The sequence below is a fragment of the Nanorana parkeri genome, unplaced genomic scaffold, assembly GCF_000935625.1.
Source record: "Nanorana parkeri isolate BGI_ZX_2015 unplaced genomic scaffold, ASM93562v1 scaffold2484, whole genome shotgun sequence".
NCBI classification, from domain to species: domain Eukaryota; kingdom Metazoa; phylum Chordata; class Amphibia; order Anura; family Dicroglossidae; genus Nanorana; species Nanorana parkeri.
Window position 1 is genome coordinate 12,545 of NW_017308752.1, and position 12,407 is coordinate 24,951.

Genomic DNA, 12,407 nt, shown 5'->3' on the forward strand with positions numbered 1-12,407 from the left:
GACATTGCGCCGCATGGAGCGTCAACCTGACGGCTGGAAGACTCTTCTTTTGTATGTCGGAGAGCAACGGTTGACGTCGAGCTGCGCCAATAAACCGCCAGAGGTCCAGATTGATACATTGTATCGTTACGTTGTATTGTTACGTTGTATTGTTACGTTGTAAAACAAACGCATCGGGTCCCCATTCAGTTTTTGCTGCACACAGACCCAGTCCGGCTGTCTCGCCGGTACGGGGTCGCGGCAGAATCTCACCTCGTGTTCGCGACGCATGCCGCACCTTACCGCGCATTGTAACTGAATGGGCTGCCTGCCACAAAGTAGCGCCTGGCCCTTTTTTTCTTTCTATACTGCGTCGCGCCGCAGCGCATGGCGGTGATGTGGTGATTGTGGTGCGGTGGGGGTGCCGCTAGAAAACAAACGGTGTCACGTGACGCGGGAACGCACGCGTTTGCGTATCACGGTGAATGGGAATTGATGGAATCTAGGGCGTTGCCCGGGGCAACCAGTCAGCTTCAATCTTTCTTTTTTGAAGCTCGACAAAGAGAAGCCGATTGGCTGCTGCTGGAACTCCCACTCACCCCCCCTACCCCCACCCCCGTGAGACTCCATTCTTGTGCACCTTCATGCAATTTATTGCACATGTGTTAGCATTTTAATGCTTTATGCATTTAATTTTACCACAAAGTATAGGTTGCTAGTGGGCGGGGCTTGGTGTCATGCACTAATACGTACGCAAAGGCACAAAAAGCAGCGCCTGAACTCTTCTCTACGTTGTATGGAAGCGCGTTGCGTAGGCATGAATGGGCTCCATAGGAAATAATGGGATTTCTTATATCATGCATTGTCACACAGCGGCTGACGCGCTTCGGTGGGCAAGCATTTTTTTTTATTGTACATTATGGAGAATATAGTGGAAATGGGATTCCCTTGCTATCTTTGGAGTGACAGGATATTCCAGTTGGATCATCTCAAAACTCATCCCTAAGAGGTCCTGGGAGCAGCAAGTGATTCAACCACTAAGTTATGAGAGGACTCAGCCTTTGGGGACAAAAACATAGAGCCTAAATTGTGTGCACGGCCTCGATGCGCTCATGGTATACTGTATATAATCACGCAGGAAAATCTGACTCATCTCTGTAAGTGTCAGTGTAAACATTGTTAAAGATCTGTTGTTACCTCATGACATTTTGTGTGAAGGTTGTTAAGTTAGGAAACATTTGAAGTGGGAGCATTTTGGTTTTGCTGACTGAAATCTGGAGCTAGATTGAAGATAAAAGTAGCAAGGGAGGTTTTTTTTCAGGAGCCCAGATTAAGAAAACAAGAGTGTGGGCGTTAGTAAAAACAATAATTCATCATGACCCTTCTTAATATTAATATAACTCTTTCATACTTGACTTCACATCCTGTATCTTTGCTTTGCTTTCCTAATTTATATTTTAGTGGTAGGTTAACTAGTTAGCCGGGTTTGTGGGAGGAGCACCGCACAGTTGGACCCCCCCCCCCCCCCCCCTTCCCCCCCCCCCCCCCGTGAGACTCCATTCTTGTGCACCTTCATGCAATTTATTGCACATGTGTTAGCATTTTAATGCTTTATGCATTTAATTTTACCACAAAGTATAGGTTGCTAGTGGGCGGGGCTTGGTGTCATGCACTAATACGTACGCAAAGGCACAAAAAGCAGCGCCTGAACTCTTCTCTACGTTGTATGGAAGCGCGTTGCGTAGGCATGAATGGGCTCCATAGGAAATAATGGGATTTCTTATATCATGCATTGTCACACAGCGGCTGACGCGCTTCGGTGGGCACGGCGCTGAACGCGGGGGGGACGGTAACAGAAGAGGTTTCTGCAGCGCGGCAGGATCTCAGTTCCGGAGTACGGAGGCAAAATGATGGAATCCATTGGCTCAGTCTCGGGGCGGGTGAGGTTTGGCCGGTGAATATTGCCAGCGCCAAGAGAAATTTCTGCACCCAACGTTTTTGCATCGCAGGTGATGTTCTAGCCCCGCCTCCAACCAGCACTGATCTAACTCCATCACCTACCAGCATTTTTCTAATCCCGCCTTTGACCCACAGTGTTCTAACCCCACCTCCAACCAGCACTGATCTAACTCCGCCTCCAACCAGCATTGTTCTAACCCCGCCTTCTAGTGGCAGTGTTCTAACCCCGCCTTCGACCCGCAGTTTTCTAACTCCACCTCCAACCAGCAGTGTTCTAACCCCACCTTCTAGCAGCAGTGTTCTAACCCCGCCTTCTAGCGGCAGTGTTCTAACCCCGCCTTTTAGCGGCAGTGTTCTAACCCCACCTCCAACTAGCAGTGCTCTAACCCCGCCTCCTACCAGCAGTGCTCCAACCCCGCCTCCTACCAGCAGTGCTCTAACCCCACCTACTACCAGCAGTGCTCTCACCCCGCCTCCTACCAGCAGTGCTCTAACTCCGCCTCCTACCAGCAGTGCTCTCACCCCGCCTCCTACCAGCAGTGCTCTAACCCCACTTCCAACCAGCAGTGCTCCAACTCCGCCTCCTACCAGCAGTCTTCTAGCCCTGCCTTCTAACAGTAGTGCTCTAACCCCGCCTCCTCCGGAGAGCTGCCATCGGTCTGACGCACATACGATGAGCCCATCCCCCAACGGCTGAATAGATCATGTCATTTGTTTCTCTCGGCCCTTCTTATCCCCTGTGCCTGAAATAAGAGCTGTCTGTATTGCCCGGCAGCAAGTAAGCCAACTGTTTGCCGAGATATCATTCGTTCTGTGCGAATAGAGGCAAAAACGAACGTTCTTGGTCTATTATCCTGTCTGGTTGAATGTAATGTGATATAATACCCCATTATGACCACTAGATGGAGATGAGGAGCATAGGAAATAAATACTTCTCTCCTATGCCCATGAGCTCCCTCTAGTGGCCATAATGCGGTATTATATCACATTACATTAAACCAGACAGGATAATAGACCAAGAACGTTCGTTTTTGCCTCTATTCGCACAGAGCGAACGTCTGCAGAGATTCACTGGGTGAATGTCTCTACAAATTGTTTATCAATAGACCCCGGTGGTTGTTCCTCATGTTATTTTTCCTGTGTATAGAACGTTATTTGTGCTCTGCCCCGGGAAAACTGGAGGGCAGCACAGACGGTTCATATTTCAGAGGCTCCAATAATGCGCCATTTGAGTGGCAGCGCGAGATTGGATTTTTCCGCCTCTCCCTCTGGTCGTGTCCCGGCACGCACGCTGGAATCTTGAATGAAAAAAAAAGTCAGCTCATCTCAGCCATCCCATCCCGGTGACACCGTACCCAGAAACTGAAGGTGGCGTTGTCACCAGGACGGGAAGATGTTCTAGCTCCTCGTCCCCATTGGAGAGATTCCCCATCACTTCCTGTCCTGATGCGGGGGTGGGGTCACCTCCTCTTCCATCGATCTGCTGTTCTGTACACATCGCCGGGTGCCTGCGAAGAGCCTTCACAAGCAGCCCACATCCTCCCTCTCCTCAGCACTTCCTTCCTGTCGAATCTCGAGCTTGTTTGTCGACCAGATTGGCTGGGGAGGCACCAGCGGCTCTCAGGTCCCCATTGGGTGTTGCTTGCGGCACCCTGCACTTAAAAGGTTTCATGCAGACACATGGAAGAGGATGCAAACTCCAGGTGGATGATAAACCGCTGTGTATCATCAGCTATTGCCATATAATCAGTGTTCATCCTTTGCTGCATCTCAATGCTGCTGATCTCCTGCAGCTGCCTTGCAGCCACTTCCTGTCTACATGCACTCCAGCAATGGCTGCCATGCCACTTCCTGTCTGCATGCACTCCAGCAATGGCTGCCATGCCACTCCCTGTCTGCATGTGCTCCAGCAATGGCTGCCATGCCACTTCCTGTCTGCATGCACTCCAGCAATGGCTGCCATGCCACTTCCTGTCTGCGTGCACTCTGGCAATGGCTGCCATGCCACTTCCTGTCTGCGTGCACTCCAGCAATGGACCATGGCTGTGCAGTCTCCATCGTGTGACAGGGTGACAACCCAGGAGCACAATTGGGGGACAGGGACAGAGCGTTGTCACCCTATAACAGGACCTCCATGGCAGGATCACCAGAGATAAGTGCCTGGGGTGACCTCTTTTTTTTCCGATTCCCTTGCTCTCTTTACCTCAAATTGATCTTTGCAGAGTCAGAAATCAGCCTTACGGTGGGCGTGGTAAGTAAGGTGATTGGTGCAAGGCCCAACATGCCAAGCAGCATTCCCTGCTCTGCTCCTGCATTCATAGCGGGTCTGATCTCCCAGAGGGGGAGGGTGCTGCAATTCATTGTACAAATGTATCCTGAGGTTGTTAGATGTGGGGGTGGGGGAGGGGGAATTCTGGGTCACAGGAGCCCGTCACTCATCACTGAGGGAGAAGATGGACAGGAAGTGGAGCGCAAGCAATGGTTGCCATGCCACTTCCTGTCGGCATGAGCTCCAGCAATGGCTGCCATGCCACTTCCTGTCTGCATGAGCTCCAGCAATGGTTGCCATGCCACTTCCTGTCGGCATGAGCTCCAGCAATGGTTGCCATGCCACTTCCTGTCGGCATGAGCTCCAGCAATGGTTGCCATTCCACTCCCTGTCTGCGTGCACTCCGGCAATGGTTGCCATTCCACTTCCTGTCTGCGTGCACTCCGGCAATGGCTGCCATGCCACTTCCTGTCTGCGTGCACTCCAGCAATGGCTGCTTTGCCACTTCCTGTCTGCGTGCACTCCAGCAATGGCTGCCATGCCACTTCCTGTCTGTGTGCACTCCGGCAATGGCTGCCATGGCATTTCTCAGGACCCGAATTTCCTTATGGTGACAATAATGGACCATGGCTGTGCAGTCTCCATCGTGTGACAGGGTGACAACCCAGGAGCACAATTGGGGGACAGGGACAGAGCGTTGTCACCCTATAACAGGACCTCCATGGCAGGATCACCAGAGATAAGTGCCTGGGGTGACCTCTTTTTTTTCCGATTCCCTTGCTCTCTTTACCTCAAATTGATCTTTGCAGAGTCAGAAATCAGCCTTACGGTGGGCGTGGTAAGTAAGGTGATTGGTGCAAGGCCCAACATGCCAAGCAGCATTCCCTGCTCTGCTCCTGCATTCATAGCGGGTCTGATCTCCCAGAGGGGGAGGGTGCTGCAATTCATTGTACAAATGTATCCTGAGGTTGTTAGATGTGGGGGTGGGGGAGGGGGAATTCTGGGTCACAGGAGCCCGTCACTCATCACTGAGGGAGAAGATGGACAGGAAGTGGAGCGCTGATGATGCAACAACCACTTCTCCTTCCTGACACCTCACAGCACAGAACTGATCACTGCTTGTCAACAGATTCCAACACAGACCCAGAACACTGAACAATGACATACTGACACTTGAGGCCAGAACAATGACACACTGAGCCGTGAGTGAGTGAGCGCACACATGCAACACACACACCTAGATCACGCAGATGTATACAACACACCCCCAGAGTGCTACATGTGTGTGCTCTCGGTGTGTGTTGTAGCCATACAAGGTGTCGGCAACTTCGGCACTCCAGCTGTTGTAGAACTACAAGTCCCACGATGCATTGCAAGGCTCTGGCAGCCACAGCGATGACTCCCCAGAGGCAGAGAGATGATGGGAGTTGTAGTTTCAGCACGGCTGGAGTGCCAAAGTTGCCCCCCCCCCCCTTCTGTCTTATGCAATGTAACGTAACCCCAACAGCGCGTTTCCAGCCACAGGGGATTATGGGGGGGAGGGGGGGTTAGGTGGAATTGGCAACTGAAATGATTCAGAGGCGTTATCCTTCTGCAGGATGGTCATGTGACCACCCTGGCAGGGGATTCTGGGAAAGGAGAGCTTCCATCGCGGCTTTTACATTTAAATAAAAACTCCAGCCAAATTTTTATATATTTTTGGATAAAATGGGGGAAAGTTTAGCCCCCCGGTCAGGTTTTTATTGTTCTCTGTTGTCTCCAGGACCGCAATTGATGAGATCCAAAATTTTGAGTTTTGACAGTAAGTGGGGCTGTCACTGCGACGGGAAGAGACGGGCTGTCAGTGGGAAGGGAAGTGGGACAGGTAGAGAGGGGGGCTGTCAGTGGGACGGGAAGAGACGGGCTGTCAGTGGGAAGGGAAGTGGGACAGGTAGAGAGGGGGGCTGTCAGTGGGACGGGAAGAGTGGAGCTGTCAGTGGGACAGGAAGAGAGGGGTTGTTACTGGGACTGGAAGTGGGGCTGTCACTGGGACGGGAAGTGGGGCTGTCACTGGGATGGGAAGAGAGGGGCTGTCAAGGAGGGGGTGCGGGCACTTCTGCTTTTCTCTTTTTTTTTTTTTTATCTTGCGTAACAATACACGAGATGTCCTTGTAGAATGTTCTCGGGTTACTTTGTATCTTCGCTTTATTTTAACGAGTTTATTATAATGCAAGCGAGCGCGCCGACCTATCAGCGAACATACCGGGGTGTAAGAATCTCAGATCTCATGTCTAGGTGAAGGATCCCCACACATGTTACAATCTGATTGGACAATCTCCTTCAGACCAACTGTAATGCAAGAGCCGTTCACCCCGGCGAACGTTCACTCTGTGCGAATAGACGCAAAAACGAATGTTCCTTTTCCAGTCGAATGTAACCTAATGTATTACCATAGTATGGCCACTAGATGGAGCTGAGGAGCATATAATTTTAATACTCCTCAGCCCCACCTATAGAACACGATGTGGTATTACATTACATCACTTTACAGCTGATTGGCTGCAGTCTATCGGAAAATCAACTTTTGTCCAGCCAGGTGGTGCCCCCAGGGCCACCCACAGAAGGAAACAGAGGAAATTGGGTCAGTGTACAACAAAGGAGCAGTACCGTGTTCACTGAATGTCTATGGACAGAGCTCGGCAACTTTGTGCTGATGACAATAAGAGAACCCCCCCCCGTGCCACTCAACTAAAGAGTAAGAAGAGCCAATATGGCCGAACCCGGTACATTAATTTTCAAAACCACAAACGATACATTGCTCTTCTTTTGAACATGAACACGTTGATACCATTATTTGTGTTAAAATGTACCCAAAAAAACAAGAACTTTGAGAGCAGAGAGATGAGCTGCGCTGCTTCTCCTTTCACTGTCCAGTCACAGGTTGGGGGCTCGTCCGGGATGACCTGGACATCTAGTGGCAGATCAGAGGTACTGCAGGTGAAATCTCTGACTTGGCGGTGAATGTTTTGGTTTTGTTCTATCGTAATGGGCTATTCCTGTTGGTCTTGTTCTTTTCGGGGGCCGGAGTCCTGCTTTAACTCTAAGCCAGCCGCCTCCAAGACTTTACGCCCCCCCGCCCTCCAAACGGTCATCTCTAGAGAAGCGTCACCCAGATAGGACGCGTTGTATGTGACACGCAGGATGCTGGAAAGGCTTCCTGTTCAAACAAACTCCGATTTTTATGTCTGACACGACACAGCACAGGAGGGGGAGAAGAAAGAACAAACAAAAAAATTCCTCCCATTGTGTCCTCCAGGTGCGCAGATCAGATTTCCACAAAACTGGTTTGACCGTCTCGGAGGTTGCAATCCAGAATCCCTCTCCCCCCGCCCCCCACCCCGGCCCTCCGGGAGGGTCTGCTCTGCTTGGGAGGGCCCCAGCCTTGGGCCAAAACAGATAACATGAGACGGATAAGCCGTACGAAGCGTCCGCTTAACCCCTACAGTCCCATAACCGCTGAATGCTACATAATGCTGCGAGCCAATCAGAATTCATCCGTCTCCAGCCAGATTTTAAGGGAAAGCGACCACAAGAACATTTGTAGGGACAATCGTCTAAGAGGGGCGTGGCTTTAGATATAATGCAACAAATAATTGTATCAATGTGTATTAACCGGAAGTCCCATTAAGGGCTCCCGGCTTCCTGATTAGCTGGAAGCTATCCCCATGATCCTTGTCACTAGGTGATGAGAAAGCATGGAGCCGGCTTTCTGGCCAATTAGGAAGCCTGGCGCCGTGTAATGACGCCGCATCCGGCTTCCTGATTGGCCAGGAAGCCGGTTACATGCTCCTTCGTCATGGGGTTGTTGAGGGTGCATGAAGCTGGCTTCCGGGACAATCAGAAAGCCAGGTGCTGCGTTATTACACTGCGCCTGGCTTCCTGATTGGTCGGGAAGCTGGCCAATCAGGAAGCCGGGCAGCGAATCATTACACACTGCCCGGCTTCCTGATTCTCCCTCGTCACTTCATGATGAGGGAGCATGGAACCGGATTCTCGGTCAATCAGAAAGCCGGGCACCACGTCATTACACGGCGCCCGGCTTCCCAATTGGTCGGGAATCTGGCCAATCAGTAAACCAGGCAGCGAGTCATTACACGCTGCCCAGCTTCCTGATACCTGAAGTATCGGGCTAGGCATCGGAGCATTTGGGTGAGTATTCGCCCAAATACTCGGCAGCGGCACCAGTACCGATACTAGTATCGGTGCATCCCTAGTATTCATCAAAAGAGGTGAAGTGTAGGGTTCGGCCATATTGGATGGTGAAGTGTAGGGTTCGGCCATATTGGATGGTGAAGGGTAAGGTTTGGCCATATTGATATGGTGAAGTGTAGGGTTAGGCCATATTGGATGGTGAAGTGTAGGGCTCGGCCATATTGGATGGTGAAGTGTAGGGTTTGGCCATATTGATATGGTGAAGTGTAGGGTTTGGCCATATTGATATGGTGAAGTGTAGGGTTTGGCCATATTGATATGGTGAAGTGTAGGGTTAGGCCATATTGGATGGTGAAGTGTAGGGTTCGGCCATATTGGATGGTGAAGTGTAGGGTTCGGACCATATTGACTCATTGCCTATCCAAGGCTCTCGGTCTACAAAAAATAGCATGTTGTGCATTTTTATATCTCAGGGTTGTATTTCACACCTCTATCTCCATCTTTTCCCCAGGAGGCCATGGAGACGTTCAGTTCCAAAGACCTCGCCCTCCAGGCGCAAAAGAAGATCCTGAGTCGCATGGCCAGCAAGACGATGGCCAACATGTTCATCGACGAGACCAGCAGCGAGGTCCTGGATGAGCTGTACCGCGTCTCGAAGGAGCACACCAAAAACAAAGCCGAGTCCCAGAAGGTCATCAAGAACCTGATCAAGATCGCCGTGAAGATCGGCGTCCTGTACCGCCACAACCGCTTCACCCCCGAGGAACTGATGCTGGCCGAGGACTTCAAGAACAAGCTGCACAACGGGGCCATGACGGCCATCAGCTTCTACGAGGTGGACTTTACGTACGAGAAGGACGTGTTGCCGGAGATCCTCATGGGATGTAAGAACTTGCTCCTCCGCCTCGTCGACAAACACTTGACCCCCAAATCCCACGGGCGCATCCAACACGTCTTCAACCACTTCGCCAACAGGGAGATGCTCGGCCAGCTCTACGACCCCCAGGGGTCCATGAGGCCCCACTTGCAGAAGATCTGCAATGGAATGAACAAACTGATCGACGAGGGCAAATTGTGATGGACAATATGTTTCCCATTCCACGACGGACATATTCCAGGTTGGCTGGAATGCCCAGATCCTTGATTTTGGTTAACTGAATAAGGTGCCCAGTTTTGGGGAACAAGGAGGTTCTGGTAAATCGGGAACCACCGGGGTAATGTTTTTTTAGTTCCTTTTGCACAGGCCTTCTTAAAAAGACCAAAAATGGGAATACCACCTTTGGAAAACCAAAAAGGGAGATGTCTCGGTTCCTACCTTCTGGACAAAAACGGGGAACACCACCTTTCAAAAACCAAAAAGGAGATGCCTCCTTTCCTACTTTTTGGACCAAAAAGGAGAAGCCACCTCTGGAGAACTAAAAAGGGAGCTGTCTTGTTTTCTACCTTCTGGACAAAAACGGGAAACACCACCTTTCAAAAACCAAAAAGGAGATGCCTCCTTTCCTACTTTTTGGACCAAAAAGGAGAAGCCACCTCTGGAGAACCAAAAAGGGAGATGCCTTCTTTCCTACCTTCTGGACAAAAATGGGAAAACCGCCTTTGAAAAACCAAAAAGGGAGATGCCTCTTGTCCTACTTTTTGGACCAAAACGGGAAATACAACTTTGAAAAACCAAAAAGGGAGATGCCTCCTTTCTTACCTTCTGGAGCTTGACGCCGGACACTGTGGTGTCGGGTTCAGAATCTTCAATACAGAGATCTCGAGTGGTCGGAAAATCTCATGAACTTGTAGATTTTATGGTTGCCGTGTAGCGATGTTTTTGTTATGACCACCAATTTCCTCCCTATGTGACTGCACACAATTTGGGGAACACTTACTTTTCAGCTATGCCACCCAATCTGAGGCTTTGTTTACATGTTTCATTGTCCGCATGGGGCAAATGTGTTTTGTTTTTTTGTAGTAACCTAGATGGTGGTCAACTTGTAGAGATCTGGTACACATATAAAGGGCTTGAAGTCTGCCGTTGGGTGCGGCAGAGAATGCGGCACCTTGGGAACAAAAATGGTGAATGAGCAAGATATTTTCTAGGTTTGCTGTTAACGGAACCCAAATCCCGGGGTCAAACCAGGGCTGGTATACGGGCCATGTCAATAGTGTAAAAAATACATAACAGTTTGGGGTTTTTTTGAGGGTTGTTATGAGAATCTGGTCATAAACCAAGACCTGCAGGCTTTCCCGTCTTAAAGTAAACCTGGGGGGGCGGATGCCATTGTTGACCTGGTAAAAATGCTAGTTGCCTGGCTGATCGGTCCTAAGGCCTCATATGGATATTTGTTCCAAGTCAGTGACCCAGATTATTAAAACAGGAGGGTCAAGCAGGCACCATTGGAGGTCATCTATGGTGGCTTCCATGTTTCCTGTATTTGTTTCAGGTCATTGACTCCGATTATTGAAACAGGAGGGTCAAGCAGGCAACCATTGGAGGTCATCCAAGGTGGCTTCCATGTTTCCCGTATTTGTTTTAGGTCATTGACTCAGATTATTGAAACAGGAGGGTCAACCAGGCAACCATTGGAGGTCATCTATGGTGGCTTCCATGTTTCCTGTATTTGTTTCAGGTCATTGACTCCGATTATTGAAACAGGAGGGTCAAGCAGGCAACCATTGGAGGTCATCCAAGGTGGCTTCCATGTTTCCCGTATTTGTTTTAGGTCATTGACTCAGATTATTGAAACAGGAGGGTCAAGCAGGCAACCATTGGAGGTCATCTATGGTGGCATCCAGGTTCCCTTTATTGCTCCAGGTCAGTGACTCAGATTATTGCTATAGGAGGGTCAACCAGGCAACCATTGGAGGTCATCTGTGGTGGCATCCATGTTTCCCGTATTTGTTTCAGGTCATTGACTCAGATTATTGAAACAGGAGGGTCAAGCAGGCAACCAATTGGAGGTCATCTATGGTGGCATCCAGGTTCCCCTTATTGCTCCAGGTCAGTGACTCAGATTATTGCTATAGGAGGGTCAACCAGGCAACCATTGGAGGTCATCTATGGTGGCTTCCATGTTTGCCTTATTTGTTCCAGGGATCCCTTTAGAGTTGCAGTACACTGAGCGTTGTCACCCTCGGACAGGAAGTGCGATAACCAGGTCCATATAAAGAGAAAGCGAATGAAGCCGCCACATCTGATACAATGTTACGTTCTTGTTGTTGGGGTTTCGATACACTTTAATTTTGGGGTCCGTGAGATGATCCGAGTGCCCCTAAGGCTTCTCTTTCATCCAACTAATTCCAAATCAACAGATCAAATCCGGCCGCCCGTTCACGGTTACAGGGTGACCCCAGACGGCCCCCGGGGGTCGGAATTTTCGTTTTGTCATTTTTTTAAGGGTTAAGTTTACGACGAGCGCGGCGTCTGCCAGTTCCTGTTTCTAATTTTGGCGCGGCTGTTTACTTTCACGGTCCAAGTTTATAATGGTTCAGCGGCGGCGGCTTCGTTCCCGGAAAGAGCGCCAGTCACCGTCGGTCTTACTCGAAAGCCTTAAAGGAGACCCGCCCCCAGAAAGCGCCATTTGATGACCTTCTATTGGAAATGCGACCTGGTCTGGTTGTTATGTTGAGGCGAAAGCTTCCACGCGTTCCTGGACTTCACTGGAGGTTTCCTTTAAGATATGCCCCGCCCCTTTGTCTGTCCCTTTCCCTGTGGCCGGACGCCCCATCTTTAGTGTCATGGTTTTAGCAGAAGTGATCTATACCTTTAACTTTTTTTTGGGGGGGGGCATCCAGTCACTTGATGTCTGGCGGTTGCTGCCCCGTCAATGCCTGGCCAGCATACTGTCTCCCGAACTCAGAGTGTGCACAACACCATCGAATCACAGCGCCCCCCTAGCTGTTTACATTCCTCTTACCTGCGCGGCTCTCTCATTTGACAGTGTTCTGCGCACTCGGGAGCTGGGAGATCGGACGCTGATCAGGGCACCCGAGACTTTAGGTGACCACGACACTCAAGCTG

The 12,407-nt window shown here is 50.3% G+C and overlaps 1 protein-coding gene across 1 annotated transcript in view; it reads left to right on the top strand.

Annotated features, from left to right (window-relative positions):
* Window positions 1-9,819, top strand: part of TNFAIP8L2 (TNF alpha induced protein 8 like 2) — an 18,511-nt gene extending 8,692 nt beyond the window's left edge. The window contains exon 2 of the mRNA XM_018573680.1: window positions 8,910-9,819. Coding sequence (XP_018429182.1) covers window positions 8,916-9,476 — 561 coding nt within the window. The 5' untranslated portion in view covers window positions 8,910-8,915 and the 3' untranslated portion in view covers window positions 9,477-9,819. The remainder of the gene's footprint in view (window positions 1-8,909) is intronic.
* The last annotated feature ends 2,588 nt before the right edge of the window (window positions 9,820-12,407 follow it).